General features: G+C 50.9%; 1 protein-coding gene and 1 long non-coding RNA gene across 2 annotated transcripts in view; one reads left to right on the top strand and one right to left on the bottom strand.

Annotated features, from left to right (window-relative positions):
• Positions 1-293: 293 nt before the first annotated feature.
• LOC142288046 (uncharacterized) lies at positions 294-7260 on the bottom strand. Its single transcript, XR_012748912.1, has 3 exons — positions 7095-7260; positions 798-1020; positions 294-438 (listed from the first exon to the last, which is right to left on the bottom strand). It is a non-coding gene; the product is annotated as an uncharacterized LOC142288046 (long non-coding RNA).
• Positions 7261-7577: 317 nt separating this feature from the next.
• The window catches only part of LOC142288044 (tubulin alpha-1 chain-like), a 32477-nt gene continuing 21946 nt past the window's right edge, over positions 7578-18108 (top strand). The window contains exon 1 of the mRNA XM_075333481.1: positions 7578-7802. Coding sequence (XP_075189596.1) covers positions 7800-7802 — 3 coding nt within the window. The 5' untranslated portion in view covers positions 7578-7799. The remainder of the gene's footprint in view (positions 7803-18108) is intronic.

Raw genomic sequence — 18108 nt, 5'->3', positions numbered from 1 at the left:
CAGTTCTAATACTAATTGTATAAGGTGCAAATTAGTGAAGACAAAACTGTTCGGTGCTCGGGACAAGCATTTTGATGCTTGGAAGTCAATGGGGGACCTGCATTTTTCAGCAAGATTTTCCATAAAAATGCTCGAGTTCCCCATTGACTTCCGTTATACCCAGTAATCGAGTACCAAGCATCAAAATGCTCATTACGAGCACTGAACAGTTCACTCATCACTTCCGCAAATTAACACTAAATACATAAATGAGGACTCAGCAGCGCAGACAGTTGCTTTTGCCACTCACCAACTTGCGTATACGATCTAGGACCAAATCGACTATCTCCTTTCCGATGGTGTAATGTCCCCGAGCGTAGTTGTTGGCAGCATCTTCCTTTCCTGTGATGAGCTGTTCGGGGTGGAACAGTTGGCGGTATGTGCCGGTGCGCACCTCATCTGTACAGGAACGTATGTGATAAGTAACAACCCGTTATTCTGGGAGATACGCGACGTGATCTGAAGGCAGTGATCAGATCCGAGCTAATCTATATCCCGCCATAACTTCTGCTTTACTTATATATCTGGCTCTTTCTGACAATCAGACACTACTGATCTCTACAATCAAACAGAAATTGTTAGCGCAAATTCATGTATGTGAGGCTTTTCCCAAAATCTACAATTAAAGGGGTCAATTCAGCGGTAAAAATCTGCAGCAGAAATTCAGATGCTGAATGTCACCAGGATGTATCCTTGTCTGTTAATTTTACCTGTGAAAATGTCAGATGCTGGCGTCGCAGCCAAAAAGTACTACTTACCAACCACCGTGGGCTCCAGATCCACAAACACCGCCCTGGGGGAATGTTTTCCGGCTCCTGTCTCACTGAAGAATGTGTTGAACGAGTCGTCTCCTCCACCGATGGTTTTATCGCTGGGCATCTGTCCATCGGGCTGAATCCCATGTTCCAGGCAGAAGAGCTCCCAGCATGCATTGCCAATCTGAACTCCGGCCTGGCCCACGTGGATAGAAATGCACTCACGCTGCGAGAAAAACACATTGCTGCAGTCAATGTCGATGTTCTTTGAAATTTGGAAAACCAATATGTCTTTAAGGCTATGTGCGCACTAGAAATGTGAAGTTTCTCAAGAAAATTTCTTGAGAAACTTCTGCCAGTGAAAGATTTCCGGACCTCCGGAAAAAATCCGCACCAAATCCGCATGCGTTTTTGCCGCGGATTTACCACAGGTTTGTCCCTGCAATAAATAATAAAGATAATCGATAGACAGATAATGGATAGAGGGAAAGATGGATAGATGAATAGATAGATAGATAGAGGGATAGATAGATAGATGAATAGATAGATAGATAGATGAATAGATAGATAGATAGAGGGATAGATAGATAGAGGGATAGATAGATAGATGAATAGATAGATAGATAGATAGATAGAGGGATAGATAGATAGATAGATAGAGGGATAGATAGATAGATGAATAGATAGATAGAGGGATAGATGGATAGATAGATAGATAGATAGATAGATAGATAGATAGATAGATAGATAGATAGAGTGATAGATAGATAGATAGATAGATAGAGGGATAGATAGATAGAGGGATAGATAGATAGATAGATAGATAGATAGAGGGATAGATAGATAGAGGGATAGATAGATAGAGGGATAGATAGAGGGATAGATGGATAGATAGATAGATAGAGGGATAGATGGATAGATAGATAGATAGATGATAGATAGATAGAGGGATAGATAGATGAATAGATAGATAGAGGGATAGATAGATAGATAGATAGAGGGATAGATAGATGGATAGATAGATAGATAGATAGATAGAGGGATAGATAGATAGATAGATAGATAGATAGATAGATAGATAGATAGATAGATAGATAGATAGATAGAGGGATAGATAGATGAATAGATAGATAGAGGGATAGATAGATAGATAGATAGATAGAGGGATAGATAGATGATAGATAGATAGAGGGATAGATGGATAGATAGATAGATAGAGGGATAGATAGATGGATAGATAGATAGATAGAGGGATAGATAGATAGATAGATGAGAAAAACCTATATAATGTTCCACCTCCCTGCATTTTCTAAGCTGGCACCCTTTAGTGACTTTCATGTGGCACTTAGGCTACTTTCACACCTCCGGTTTCTGCAATGCGGCACAATCCGGCACTTTGCATGAAAATCGCAACCGATTTTTTTTGCTGCCGGTTGCGATTTTCCTGCATAGACTTTAATTAGTGCCGCATTGTGCCGCATGGCCTTGCGTTCCGTCCGGTTTTTGCCGCATGCGGCAGATGTAGCCGATGCGGCGGCCGGATGGAACGTTGCCTGGCACGTTTTTTCGTGCGGCAAAAAAAAACGCATCGCGCCGCATTCGGCCGATGCGGCGCATTTTTCAATGCATGCCTATGGCGGCCGGATGCGGCGCGATGCGGCAATAACCGCATCCGGCCGCCGCATGCGGTTTTTGCCACTGCGCATGCTCAGTAGCATGCCGCAAGCGGCAAAAACCGGACTGGCCGCATAGGAAAAACGTATGCAAAGGATGCGGTGTTTTCACCGCATCCGTTGCATAGCTTGCACAGCCGGATTGAGCCGCAGAGCTCAAGCCGGATGTGTGAAAGTAGCCTAAAGGGTGCTTAGCCTTGTATTTAGCCATAAAATAAATAAATAATTAAAAAAAAATGACGTGAGGTCCCCCCATTTTTTGTAGCCAGCTAGGGTAAAGCAGACAGCTGCAGCCTGCAGACCACCGCTGGCAGCTTCACCTTGGCTGATAATCCAAAACAGTGGGCACCCCACGCTGTTATTTTAAATTATATAAATAATTTAAAACAAAAAACGTGGGGTCCCCCCCATATTGGATCACCAGCCAAGGTAAAGCGGACAGCTGGGGTCTGATATTCTCAGACTAGGGAGGTCCACTGTTATCGGACACTCCCCAGCCTAAAAATAGCAGGCCGCAGCCGCCCCAGAAGTGGCGCATCCATTAGACGTGCCAATCCTGGCGCTTTGCCCCAGCTCATCCCGCGCCCTGGTGCGTTGGCAAACGGGGTAATATATGGGGTTGATGCCAGATGTGTAATGTCACCTGGCATCAAGCCCTGGGGTTGGTGAGGTCAGGCGTCTATCAGATACCCGACATCACCAACCCAGTCAGTAATAATTAAAAAATAGACAACAAAAAAAGTTTTATTTGAAAAAACACTCCCCAAAACATTCCCTCTTTAACCAATTTATTGAAAAGAGCACAATCAATTCCACGTCCGGCGTAATCCAATAAGGGGGGGGGGCACGGCGATCCATACCATAGTCGCTGTCCCAGTCAATGAAAAACAGAATGTTCCCCATTGGCTGGGAGAGCAATGCAGTGACCTGAGCTAACATCAATAGGTCAGCTCAGGTCACTGCAGGGGATGACGAGCGCTGCCATCAGGAGCATAGATGAGATCATTACCTTCTGTGATCATCTCCTGTACTGCTGACGTCAGCGCTGTCACTGACTTATCGCGAGAGCCTGTGACGTCACCACTAGTGACAGTCTCGGGCCGCTCGCGAGACGGGCATAGACAGCAGTGACCGCGGTGACGTCAGGAGGCAGGAGATCGTCACAGCAGGTAATGATCTCACCTCCTGACAGCAGCGATCGTCATCCCCGCGGCTCCCAGCACTGCAGGATGTCAGTGTCTGCCTGCGCTGCCGTGTGACAGGCTGCTGACACTGCGGGCAGACACTGACACTGCAGTGCAGGCAGCCGCGAGGCCGGAGCAGGACACACACTGCACGGGCACCTGGAGGTCGCACGGAAGTGCTTCTGTGCGGCGTCCAGGGAGTGTGACGTGTGTTTACTCTGCTCCTCTTCCTGGCATAATGACATCGCTTCCTGCAAAACCGCAGGCAGCGATGGGCATTACCGCAGGTAAATCGCGGCTATTCCGGGGGTATACCGCACATCATTGCTACCTGCGGAATACCCCCGGAATACCGCAGGTACCTGCGGAAATTAATGGACATGCACATTTTCTCAAGAAAGTTTCTCGAGAAAATTTTCTCAAGAAATTTTCTTGAGAAAAATCCGCACAGTGCGCACAACTATTTTTTTTTCTCATTGAATTTCATGGGAAATGTCTGCACAAAGATTGCAGACATTTCTCAAGAAATTTCCGGGGCAAATCCGCGGGTAAATCCGCGGGTAAAAAGCTCTAGTGCGCACATAGCCTAAGGCTGCTGAACGCCGTGTGCACAGGGCCAGCAGCATGCAAATGTGGCCAGTGCCTAATGGTCTTGGGTTCGGGCAGCACCAAGAGGAAACTACCGGACCCACTCTGCCCAGGTCTGAATTTGCAATATTTGCTGTACATTGATGGCAGATGTCCACGCAATGGAGCAGAGACCAAAGAAAGGCAATTTAGCCTCTTAAAGGGGTTGTTCACCACTCAGACAACTCCTTCTCAATCACTGTTTCCCATGTTATTTGGTTTGGTTTTTTTTTAGAAAATAACATATTTGGTATAAATTTTAGAACTAATAAAATCTAAGAATAACTAAATACCAAAATGAAAAAAAACCCCATATCTATCTATATCTATATAAATTGAATAAAACAAGATCTGAAAGTCATATGGATCCCGAAAGGTAGTGATAAAGTCTACAGCTCACGCCCAAAAAAAAGTGCTCATACACCTTTATCAAATGAAAATGACACCGGCCATAGACCTCTATGGTGACACCGGCCATAGACCTCTATGGTGACACCTGCATAGACCTCTGTGATGACACCTGCCATAGACCTCTGTGGTGACACCTGCCATAGACCTCTGTGGTGACACCTGCCATAGACCTCTGTGGTGACACCTGCCATAGACCTCTGTGGTGACACCTGTCATAGACCTCTGTGGTGACACCTGTCATAGACCTCTGTGGTGACACCTGTCATAGACCTCTGTGGTGACACCTGTCATAGACCTCTGTGGTGACACCTGCCATAGACCTCTGTGGTGACACCTGTCATAGACCTCTGTGGTGACACCTGTCATAGACCTCTGTGGTGACACCTGCCATAGACCTCTGTGGTGACACCTGCCATAGACCTCTGTGATGATACTAGCCATAGACCTCTATAGTGACACTTGTCATAGACCTCTATGGTGACACCTGTCATAGACCTGTGGTGACACCTGCCATAAACCTCTGTTATGACACCTGCCATAGACCTCTACGGTGACACCTGCCATAGACCTCTGTGATGACACCTGCCATAGACCTCTGTGGTGACACCTGCCATAGACCTCTGTGGTGACACCTGCCATAGACCTCTGTGGTGATACTAGCCATAGACCTCTATAGTGACACCTACCATAGACCTCTGTGGTGACACCTGCCATAGACCTCTATGGTGACACCTGCCATAGACCTCTGTGGTGACACCTGCCATAGACCTCTGTGGTGACACCTGCCATAGACCTCTGTGGTGACACCTGCCATAGACCTCTGTGATGACACCTGCCATAGACCTCTGTGATGACACCTGCCATAGACCTGTATGGTGACACCTGCCATAGACCTCTGTGGTGACACCAGCCATAGACCTCTATGGTGACACCTGCCATAGACCTCTGTGGTGACACCTGCCATAGACCTCTGTGGTGACACCTGTCATAGACCTCTGTGGTGACACCTGCCATAGACCTCTGTGGTGACACCGGCCATAGACCTCTGTGCTGACAACTGCCATAGACCTCTGTGGTGACACCTTCCATAGACCTGTGATGACACCTGCCATAGACCTCTGTGGTGACACCTGTCATAGACCTCTGTGGTGACACCTGCCATAGACCTCTGTGGTGACACCTGTCATAGACCTGTGGTGACACCTGCCATAAACCTCTGTTATGACACCTGCCATAGACCTCTATGGTGACACCTGCCATAGACCTATGTGATGACACCTGCCATAGACCTCTATGGTGACACCTGCCATAGACCTCTGTGGTGACACCTGCCATAGACCTCTATGGTGACACCTGTCATAGACCTGTGATGACACCTGCCATAGACCTCTATGGTGACACCTGTCATAGACCTGTGATGACACCTGCCATAAACCTCTGTTATGACACCTGCCATAAATCTCTGTTATGACACATGCCATAGACCTCTATGGTGACACCTTCCATAGACATGTGATGACACCTGCCATAGACCTCTATGGTGACACCTTCCATAGACATGTGATGACACCTGCCATAGACCTCTGTGATGACACTGGCCATAGACCTCTATGGTGACACCAGCCATAGACCTCTGTGGTGACACCTGCCATAGACCTCTGTCATGACACCTGCCATAGACCTCTGTGGTGACACCTGTCATAGACCTCTATGGTGACACCTTCCATAGACCTGTGATGACACCTGCCATAGACCTCTATGGTGACACCTGTCATAGACCTCTATGGTGACACCTTCCATAGACCTGTGGTGACACCTGCCATAGACCTCTGTGATGACACTGGCCATAGACCTCTGTGGTGACACCTGCCATAGACATCTGTGGTGACACCTGCCATAGACCTCTGTGATGACACTGGCCATAGACCTCTATGGTGACACCTGCCATAGACCTCTATGGTGACACCTGCCATAGACCTCTGTGATAACACCTGCCATAGACCTCTATGGTGACACCTGCCATAGACCTCTATGGTGACACCTGCCATAGACCTCTGTGATGACACCTGTCATAGCCCTCTATGGTGACACCTGTCATAGACCTCTGTGGTGATACTGGCCATAGACCTCTGTGATGAGACTCCAGTTAAGGTACACATTACACAGCCGGCTCTTCATGTCTTCTGCGCCAATCATAGGTCTGATTATAACAGACAGGCAATCACAGACGGGGATTGTGGGAGGTGGTCTTGTCTCCTTTCAACGGTCACTGATGCAGCCTCGCCCCCAGCAATCATAGTGCGTCATGGCCCCCACTAATGGCCCTCACCACGAGACCTTATCCCCTGCTTCTATTAGCTGAGCCGGGGCTCCGCAGTGAGCTGCGGGTGGACGCCATGTCTTACCATAGTTATCTCCGCAGAGGTATGTCCAATGGGGTATGTTTGTTCCGCCGCTTCACGTCTCTTCTCCTCACCTCACACCGCGCAGCTCCAGTAACCAACTGTCGCGTCTCCCGCCCGCTGCCCCTGCTTATAAGACTCATGCGGTGCGCTCGAGCGTGTCTGCCTCTACTGATTGGATGAAATTGCAATGAGGGCGGGAAATTATAACCAGTCACTCTCCAGTTATCCATACATGTAGCGCGTGCAGGCTGTGATTGGTTGCTAGGCAGCTGGGGACAGCAGTGATTGGTTGGCTGCTCATGGACTCACTGCGCGGGAAGATTGTTTCTAACGGTCGCTTGAGGTAACCCTCAACTGAGGTAACCCTCAAGCGACCGTTAGAAACAATCTTCCCGCGCAGTGAGTCCATAAGCAGCCAACCAATCACTGCTGTCCCCAGCTGCCTAGCAACCAATCACAGCCTGCACGCGCTACCTGTATGGATAACTGGAGATTGACTGGTTATAATTTCCCGCCCTCATTGCAATTTCATCCAATCAGTAGAGGCAGACACGCTCGAGCGCACCGCATGAGTCTTATAAGCAGGGGCAGCGGGCGGGAGACGCGACAGTTGGTTACTGGAGCTGCGCGGTGTGAGGTGAGGAGAAGAGACGTGAAGCGGCGGAACAAACATACCCCATTGGACATACCTCTGCGGAGATAACTATGGTAAGACATGGCGTCCACCCGCAGCTCACTGCGGAGCCCCGGCTCAGCTAATAGAAGCAGGGGATAAGGTCTCGTGGTGAGGGCCATTAGTGGGGGCCATGACGCACTATGATTGCTGGGGGCGAGGCTGCATCAGTGACCGTTGAAAGGAGACAAGACCACCTCCCACAATTCCCGTCTGTGATTGGCTATCTGTCTGTTATAATCAGACCTGTGATTGGCGCAGAAGACATGAAGAGCCGGCTGTGTAATGTGTACCTTAACTGGAGTCTCATCACAGAGGTCTATGGCAGGTGTCACCATAGAAGGCTATGACAGGTGTCACCATAGAAGTCTATGGCAGGTGTCACCATAGAGGTCTATGGCAGGTGTCACCATAGAGGTCTACGGCAGGTGTCACCATAGAGGTCTATGGCAGGTGTCACCACAGAGGTCTATGGCAGGTGTCACCATAGAGGTCTATGGCAGGTGTCACCATAGAAGGCTATGACAGGTGTCATCACAGAGGTCTATGGCAGGTGTCACCACAGAGGTCTATGGCAGGTGTCACCACAGAGGTCTATGGCAGGTGTCATCACAGAGGTCTATGGCAGGTGTCACCATAGAGGTCTATGGCAGGTGTCATAACAGGTTTATGGCAGGTGTCACCACAGGTCTATGACAGGTGTCACCATAGGGGTCTATGACAGGTGTCACCATAGAGGTCTATGGCAGGTGTCACCACAGAGGTCTATGGCAGGTGTCACCACAGAGGTCTATGACAGGTGTCACCACAGAGGTCTATGACAGGTGTCACCACAGAGGTCTATGACAGGTGTCACCACAGGGGTCTATGGCAGGTGTCACCACAGAGGTCTATGGCAGGTGTCACCACAGAGGTCTATGGCCGGTGTCACCACAGAGGTCTATGGCAGGTGTCACCACAGAGGTCTATGGCAGGTGTCACCACAGGTCTATGACAGGTGTCACCATAGAGGTCTATGACAGGTGTCACCATAGAGGTCTATGGCAGGTGTCACCACAGAGGTCTATGGCAGGTGTCACCACAGAGGTCTATGGCCGGTGTCACCACAGAGGTCTATGGCAGGTGTCACCACAGAGGTCTATGGCAGGTGTCACCACAGGTCTATGACAGGTGTCACCATAGAGGTCTATGACAGGTGTATGGCAGGTGTCACCACAGAGGTCTATGGCAGGTGTCACCACAGAGGTCTATGGCAGTTGTCACCACAGAGGTCTATGGCAGTTGTCACCACAGAGGTCTATGGCAGTTGTCAGCACAGAGGTCTATGGCAGGTGTCACCACAGAGGTCTATGGCAGGTGTCACCACAGAGGTCTATGGCAGGTGTCATCACAGAGGTCTATGGCAAGTGTTATCACAGAAGTGTATACAGGTGTCACCACAGAGGTCTATGGCAGGTGTCATCACAGAGGTCTATGGCAGGTGTCACCATAGAGGTCTATGGCAGGTGTCATAACAGAGGTTTATGGCAGGTGTCACCATAGAGGTCTATGACAGGTGTCACCATAGAGGTCTATGACAGGTGTCACCATAGAGGTCTATGGCAGGTGTCACCACAGAGGTCTATGGCAGGTGTCACCACAGAGGTCTATTGCAGGTGTCACCACAGAGGTCTATGGCAGGTGTCACCACAGAGGTCTAGAGGTCTATGGCAGGTGTCACCACAGAGGTCTATGGCAGGTGTCACCACAGAGGTCTATGGCAGGTGTCACCACAGAGGTCTATGGCAGTTGTCACCACAGAGGTCTATGGCAGGTGTCACCACAGAGGTCTATGGCAGGTGTCACCACAGAGGTCTATGGCAGGTGTCACCACAGAGGTCTATGGCAGGTGTCACCACAGAGGTCTATGGCAGGTGTCACCACAGGTCTATGGCTGGTGACACCACAGAGGTCTATGGCAGGTGTCACCATACAGGTCTATGGCAGGTGTCATCACAGATTTCTATGGCAGGTGTCACCACAGAGGTCTATGGCAGGTGTCACCACAGTCATCACAGAGGTCTATGGCAGGTGTCACCATAGAGGTCTATGGCAGGTGTCACCATAGAGGTCTATGGCAGGTGTCACCATAGAGGTCTATGGCCAGTATCACCATAGGGGTCTATGGCAGTTGTCATCACAGAGGTCTATGGCAGGTGTCACCACAGAAGTCTATGGCAGGTGTCATCATAGAGGTCTATGGCAGGTGTCACAATAGAGGTCTATGATAGGTGTCATCACAGAGGTCTATGATAGGTGTCACCATAGAGGTCTATGGCAGGTGTCACCATAGAGGTCTATGGCAGGTGTCACCACAGAGGTCTATGGCAGGTGTCACCACAGAGGTCTATGGCAGGTGTCACCACAGAGGTCTATGGCAGGTGTCACCACAGAGGTCTATGGCAGGTGTCACCACAGAGGTCTATGGCAGGTGTCATCACAGAGGTCTATGGCAGGTGTCACCATAGAGGTCTATGGCAGGTGTCACCATAGAGGTCTATGGCAGGTGTCACCATAGAGGTCTATGGCCAGTATCATCACAGAGGTCTATGGCAGGTGTCACCACAGAGGTCTATGGCAGGTGTCACCATAGAGGTTTATGGCCAGTGTCATCACACAGGTCTATGGCAGGTGTCACCATAGAGGTCTATGGCAGGTGTCATCACAGGTCTATGGAAGGTGTCACCATAGAGGTCTATGACAGGTGTCACCACAGAGGTCTATGGCAGGTGTCACCACAGAGGTCTATGGCAGGTGTCACCACAGAGGTCTATGGCAGGTGTCATCACAGAGGTCTATGGCAGGTGTCACCATAGAGGTCTATGGCAGGTGTCATAACAGGTTTATGGCAGGTGTCACCACAGGTCTATGACAGGTGTCACCATAGGGGTCTATGACAGGTGTCACCATAGAGGTCTATGGCAGGTGTCACCACAGAGGTCTATGGCAGGTGTCACCACAGAGGTCTATGACAGGTGTCACCACAGAGGTCTATGACAGGTGTCACCACAGAGGTCTATGACAGGTGTCACCACAGAGGTCTATGGCAGGTGTCACCACAGAGGTCTATGGCAGGTGTCACCACAGAGGTCTATGGCCGGTGTCACCACAGAGGTCTATGGCAGGTGTCACCACAGAGGTCTATGGCAGGTGTCACCACAGGTCTATGACAGGTGTCACCATAGAGGTCTATGACAGGTGTCACCATAGAGGTCTATGGCAGGTGTCACCACAGAGGTCTATGGCAGGTGTCACCACAGAGGTCTATGGCCGGTGTCACCACAGAGGTCTATGGCCGGTGTCACCACAGAGGTCTATGGCAGGTGTCACCACAGAGGTCTATGGCAGGTGTCACCACAGGTCTATGACAGGTGTCACCATAGAGGTCTATGACAGGTGTATGGCAGGTGTCACCACAGAGGTCTATGGCAGGTGTCACCACAGAGGTCTATGGCAGTTGTCACCACAGAGGTCTATGGCAGTTGTCACCACAGAGGTCTATGGCAGTTGTCAGCACAGAGGTCTATGGCAGGTGTCACCACAGAGGTCTATGGCAGGTGTCACCACAGAGGTCTATGGCAGGTGTCATCACAGAGGTCTATGGCAAGTGTTATCACAGAAGTGTATACAGGTGTCACCACAGAGGTCTATGGCAGGTGTCATCACAGAGGTCTATGGCAGGTGTCACCATAGAGGTCTATGGCAGGTGTCATAACAGAGGTTTATGGCAGGTGTCACCATAGAGGTCTATGACAGGTGTCACCATAGAGGTCTATGACAGGTGTCACCATAGAGGTCTATGGCAGGTGTCACCACAGAGGTCTATGGCATGTGTCACCACAGAGGTCTATTGCAGGTGTCACCACAGAGGTCTATGGCAGGTGTCACCACAGAGGTCTAGAGGTCTATGGCAGGTGTCACCACAGAGGTCTATGGCAGGTGTCACCACAGAGGTCTATGGCAGGTGTCACCACAGAGGTCTATGGCAGTTGTCACCACAGAGGTCTATGGCAGGTGTCACCACAGAGGTCTATGGCAGGTGTCACCACAGAGGTCTATGGCCGGTGTCACCACAGAGGTCTATGGCAGGTGTCACCACAGAGGTCTATGGCAGGTGTCACCACAGAGGTCTATGGCAGGTGTCACCACAGAGGTCTATGGCAGGTGTCACCACAGGTCTATGGCTGGTGACACCACAGAGGTCTATGGCAGGTGTCACCATACAGGTCTATGGCAGGTGTCATCACAGATTTCTATGGCAGGTGTCACCACAGAGGTCTATGGCAGGTGTCACCACAGTCATCACAGAGGTCTATGGCAGGTGTCACCATAGAGGTCTATGGCAGGTGTCACCATAGAGGTCTATGGCAGGTGTCATCACAGAGGTCTATGGCAGGTGTCACCATAGAGGTCTATGGCAGGTGTCACCATAGAGGTCTATGGCAGGTGTCACAATAGAGGTCTATGATAGGTGTTATCACAGAGGTCTATGATAGGTGTCACCATAGAGGTCTATGGCAGGTGTCACCATAGAGGTCTATGGCAGGTGTCACCATAGAGGTCTATGGCAGGTGTCACCATAGAGGTCTATGGCAGGTGTCATCATAGAGGTCTATGGCAGGTGTCACAATAGAGGTCTATGATAGGTGTCATGACAGAGGTCTATGATAGGTGTCACCATAGAGGTCTATGGCAGGTGTCACCATAGAGGTCTATGGCAGGTGTCATCACAGAGGTCTATGGCAGGTGTCACCACAGAGGTCTATGGCAGGTGTCACCACAGAGGTCTATGGCCGGTGTCACCACCGAGGTCTATGGCAGGTGTCACCACAGAGGTCTATGGCAGGTGTCACCACAGAGGTCTATGGCAGGTGTCACCATAGAGGTCTATGACAGGTGTCACCATAGAGGTGTATGGCAGGTGTCACCACAGAGGTCTATGGCAGTTGTCACCACAGAGGTCTATGGCAGTTGTCAGCACAGAGGTCTATGGCAGGTGTCACCATAGAGGTCTATGGCAGGTGTCACCACAGAGGTCTATGGCAGGTGTCATCATAGAGGTCTATGGCAGGTGTCACCACAGAGGTCTATGCAGGTGTCACCACAGAGGTCTATGGCAGGTGTCATCACAGAGGTCTATGGCAGGTGTCACCATAGAGGTCTATGGCAGGTGTCATAACAGAGGTTTATGGCAGGTGTCACCATAGAGGTCTATGACAGGTGTCACCATAGAGGTCTATGACAGGTGTCACCATAGAGGTCTATGGCGGGTGTCACCACAGAGGTCTATGGCGGGTGTCACCACAGAGGTCTATGGCGGGTGTCACCACAGAGGTCTATTACAGGTGTCACCACAGAGGTCTATGGCAGGTGTCACCACAGAGGTCTATGGCCGGTGTCACCACAGAGGTCTATGGCAGGTGTCACCATAGAGGTCTATGGCAGGTGTCACCATAGACGTCTATGGCAGGTGTCATCATAGAGGTCTATGGCAGGTGTCACAATAGAGGTCTATGATAGGTGTTATCACAGAGGTCTATGATAGGTGTCACCATAGAGGTCTATGATAGGTGTCACCATAGAGGTCTATGGCAGGTGTCACCATAGAGGTCTATGGCAGGTGTCATCATAGAGGTCTATGGCAGGTGTCACAATAGAGGTCTATGATAGGTGTCATGACAGAGGTCTATGATAGGTGTCACCATAGAGGTCTATGGCAGGTGTCACCATAGAGGTCTATGGCAGGTGTCATCACAGAGGTCTATGGCAGGTGTCATCACAGAGGTCTATGGCAGGTGTCACCACAGAGGTCTATGGCAGGTGTCACCACAGAGGTCTATGGCAGGTGTCACCACAGAGGTCTATGGCCGGTGTCACCACAGAGGTCTATGGCAGGTGTCACCACAGAGGTCTATGGCAGGTGTCACCACAGAGGTCTATGGCCGGTGTCACCACAGAGGTCTATGGCAGGTGTCACCATAGAGGTCTATGGCAGGTGACACCATAGACGTCTATGGCAGGTGTCATCATAGAGGTCTATGGCAGGTGTCACAATAGAGGTCTATGATAGGTGTTATCACAGAGGTCTATGATAGGTGTCACCATAGAGGTCTATGATAGGTGTCACCATAGAGGTCTATGGCAGGTGTCACCATAGAGGTCTATGGCAGGTGTCATCATAGAGGTCTATGGCAGGTGTCACAATAGAGGTCTATGATAGGTGTCATCACAGAGGTCTATGGCAGGTGTCACCATAGAGGTCTATGGCAGGTGTCATAACAGAGGTTTATGGCAGGTGTCACCATAGAGGTCTATGACAGGTGTCACCATAGAGGTCTATGACAGGTGTCACCATAGAGGTCTATGGCAGGTGTCACCACAGAGGTCTATGGCAGGTGTCACCACAGAGGTCTATTACAGGTGTCACCACAGAGGTCTATGGCAGGTGTCACCACAGAGGTCTATGGCAGGTGTCACCACAGAGGTCTATGGCAGTTGTCACCACAGAGGTCTATGGCAGGTGTCACCACAGAGGTCTATTACAGGTGTCACCACAGAGGTCTATTACAGGTGTCACCACAGAGGTCTATGTCAGGTGTCACCACAGAGGTCTATGGCCGGTGTCACCACAGAGGTCTATGGCAGGTGTCACCACAGAGGTCTATGGCAGGTGTCACCACAGAGGTCTATGGCAGGTGTCACCACAGGTCTATGGCTGGTGTCACCACAGAGGTCTATGGCAGGTGTCACCACAGGTCTATGGCAGGTGTCACCATAGAGGTCTATGGCAGGTGTCACCATAGAGGTCTATGGCCAGTATCACCATAGGGGTCTATGGCAGGTGTCATCACAGAGGTCTATGGCAGGTGTCACCACAGAGGTCTATGGCAGGTGTCACCATAGAGGTCTATGGCCAGTGTCATCACAGAGGTCTATGGCAGGTGTCATCACAGGTCTATGGAAGGTGTCACCATAGAGGTCTATGACAGGTGTCACCACAGAGGTCTATGGCGGGTGTCACCACAGAGGTCTATGGCGGGTGTCACCACAGAGGTCTATGGCAGGTGTCATCACAGAGGTCTATGGCAGGTGTCACCATAGAGGTCTATGGCAGGTGTCATAACAGAGGTTTATGGCAGGTGTCACCACAGGTCTATGACAGGTGTCTCCATAGAGGTCTATGACAGGTGTCACCATAGAGGTCTATGGCAGGTGTCACCACAGAGGTCTATGGCAGGTGTCACCACAGAGGTCTATGACAGGTGTCACCACAGAGGTCTATGGCAGGTGTCACCATAGAGGTCTATGGCAGGTGTCACCACAGAGGTCTATGGCAGGTGTCATCACAGAGGTCTATGGCAGGTGTCATCACAGAGGTCTATGCAGGTGTCACCACAGAGGTCTATGGCAGGTGTCATCACAGAGGTCTATGGCAGGTGTCACCACAGAGGTCTATGGCAGGTGTCACCACAGAGGGCTATGGCAGGTGTCATCACAGAGGTCTATGGCAGGTGTCACCATAGAGGTCTATGGCAGGTGTCATCACAGAGGTCTATGCAGGTGTCACCATAGAGGTCTATGGCCGGTGTAATTTTCATTTGATAAAGGTGTATGAGCACTTTTTTTTGGGCGTGAGCTGTAGACTTTATCACTACCTTTCGGGATCCATATGACTTTCAGATCTTGTTTTATTCAATTTATATATATATAGATATAGATAGATATATGTTTTTTCTTTGTCGCTCCATTGGGAGACCCAGACAATCGGGTGTATAGCTTCTGCCTCCGGAGGCCACACAAAGTATTACACTTAAAAGTGTAAAGCCCCTCCCCTTCTGCCTATACACCCCCCCCGTGCATCACGGGCTCCTCAGTTTTTATGCTTTGTGCGAAGGAGGCACACATGCACGCATAGCTCCACAATTTAGTCAGCAGCAGCTGCTGACTATATTGGATGGAAGAAAAGGGGGCCCATAACAGGGCCCCCAGCATGCTCCCTTCTCACCCCACTCTGGTCGGCGGTGTTTGTTAAGGTTGAGGTACCCATTGCGGGTACATAGGCAGGAGCCACATGCTGTTTTCCTTCCCCATCCCTTAAGGGCTCTGGGTGAAGTGGGATCCTAATCGGTCTCCAGGCACTGGGACCGTGCTCCCTCCGCAGCCCCTGGGGAATCTGCTGGACAGGAGCCGGGTATCGTCAGGGACAAGGCCCTGCTACTGTGAGGTACTCTGTGTCCCCTTGGGGACGGCGCATGGAGCGCTTGTGTCATACACGCTGCAGCACTGCTGGGTGTGTTAGTGCGCCGGGACTACCGCGCTGACCGCGCTTGTTTGCCGGCCGCGCTTATAACTTTAGTCCCCGGCTTCTGCGGTCTAGTACCGCATATTCCCGCCCCCAGGCCTGCCAGTCAGGGGAAGGGCGGGACGCTGCACTGGACATCAGCGCTGAGGGCTGGAGCATACTTTGTATCCTCCTCCCCCCTCACTGAGCACAGTGGGGCACCAGATTCCCGCACTTTCTAGGGCACGCCCACGGCCCCCTCCTCCTCACAGAACGCCGGCAGCCATTCCTGTCAGCACTTCTGAAGCTGGAGAGGAGAGACAACACGGCTCTGGGAGGCCCAGGCAGGGAATCTGGTGGTCACACAACCGCTTTGGGCGGTCGGTAAGCAGCACCTGTTTCTAGGTGCTGGCCCCACTGAGTGCCGAAGTGTACATATATATATATATGCTTATATGCTATACATTTACTCTGTACGGTCGCACTGTTGGTTTTTGGCTATATACCCTCCTGGATTGTACTCAGAGGAGACAACAGCATGTCGTCCGCAAAAAGCAAGGGTGCCAAAGCACAGGCTTACTTTGCAACCTGTACCTCATGTGCGGCTATGCTACCGGCAGGTTCCACTGACCCTCATTGTGTGCAATGCTCGGCCCCTGTGGCACTTACTCAGCCGGAGCCTCTGCCACTGGTGGCCCAGGTGGAACCACCTGCTACCACTGTCCAGGTGACAGGGACGGAGTTTGCAGTATTCGCTGACAAACTGTCTGAGACTATGGATAAATGGTCTGCTAAGATACTAGAAGCCTTACAGTCCAGGCCGGTAACACAGGCCCCGGGCACAGTTGAATCATTGACCCCAGGCCCCCCTCTGTTGGAGCAGCAAAGTGCTCCTGGGGTGACTCATAGGTCCCAAGGTGAGGTCTCTGACACGGACCGCAGTCCCAGACCGCCTAAGCGGGCTCGCTGGGAGCCTCCCTCGACTTCATCACACTGCTCAGGGTCTCAGCAGGAGGACTCTAGAGGATGAAGTGGAGGTGGCAGATCAGGATTCTGATCCTGAAGCCGCTCTCAACCTAGATACACCTGAAGGTGACGCCATAGTGAATGACCTTATAGCGACCATCAATCGTATGTTGGATATTTCTCCCTCAGCTCCTCCGGTGGAGGAGTCAGCTTCTCAGCAGGAGAAATTCCGTTTTAGGTTTCCCAAGCGTACAATGAGTACGTTTCTGGATCACTCTGACTTCAGAGAGGCAGTCCAGAAACACCGAGCTTGTCCAGATAAGCGCTTTTCAAAGCGCCTTAAGGACACACGTTATCCCTTCCCCCCTGACGTTGTCAAGGGCTGGGCTCAGTGTCCCAAGGTGGATCCTCCAGTCTCCAGACTGGCGGCTAGATCCATAGTTGCAGTGGAAGATGGGGCTTCACTCAAAGATGCCACTGACAGACAGATGGAGCTCTGGTTGAAATCCATCTATGAAGCTATCGGCGCGTCCTTTGCTCCGGCATTCGCAGCCGTATGGGCGCTCCAAGCTATCTCAGCTTGTCACTCGCAGATTAATGCAGTCACACGTGCCTCTACTCCGCAGGTGGTGTCCTTAACCTCTCAGGCGTCGGCGTTTGCGTCCTACGCCATTAATGCTGTCCTGGACTCTGCGAGCCGTACGGCGGTAGCATCCGCCAATTCGGTGGCAGTCCGCAGGGCCATGTGGCTACGTGAATGGAAGGCAGACTCTGCTTCCAAAAAGTTCTTAACCGGTTTGCCATTTTCTGGCGACCGCCTGTTTGGTGAGCGATTGGATGAAATCATTAAACAATCCAAGGGAAAGGACTCATCCTTACCCCAGCCCAAACCAAAGAGACCTCAACCACGGAAAGTACAATCGAGGTTTCGGTCCTTTAGGCCCGCGGGCAGGTCTCAATTCTCCTCGTCCAACAGGCCACAGAAGGGTCAGTTGAACTCCGATTCTTGGCGGTCTAAGTCACGCCCTAAAAAGACCGCCGGAGGAACCGCTCCC

This window comes from Anomaloglossus baeobatrachus, unplaced genomic scaffold (assembly GCF_048569485.1).
Source record: "Anomaloglossus baeobatrachus isolate aAnoBae1 unplaced genomic scaffold, aAnoBae1.hap1 Scaffold_774, whole genome shotgun sequence".
Classification (NCBI taxonomy): domain Eukaryota; kingdom Metazoa; phylum Chordata; class Amphibia; order Anura; family Aromobatidae; genus Anomaloglossus; species Anomaloglossus baeobatrachus.
The sequence above is the reverse complement of the archived record's forward strand: the minus strand, read 5'-3'. Positions and strand labels throughout refer to the sequence as shown.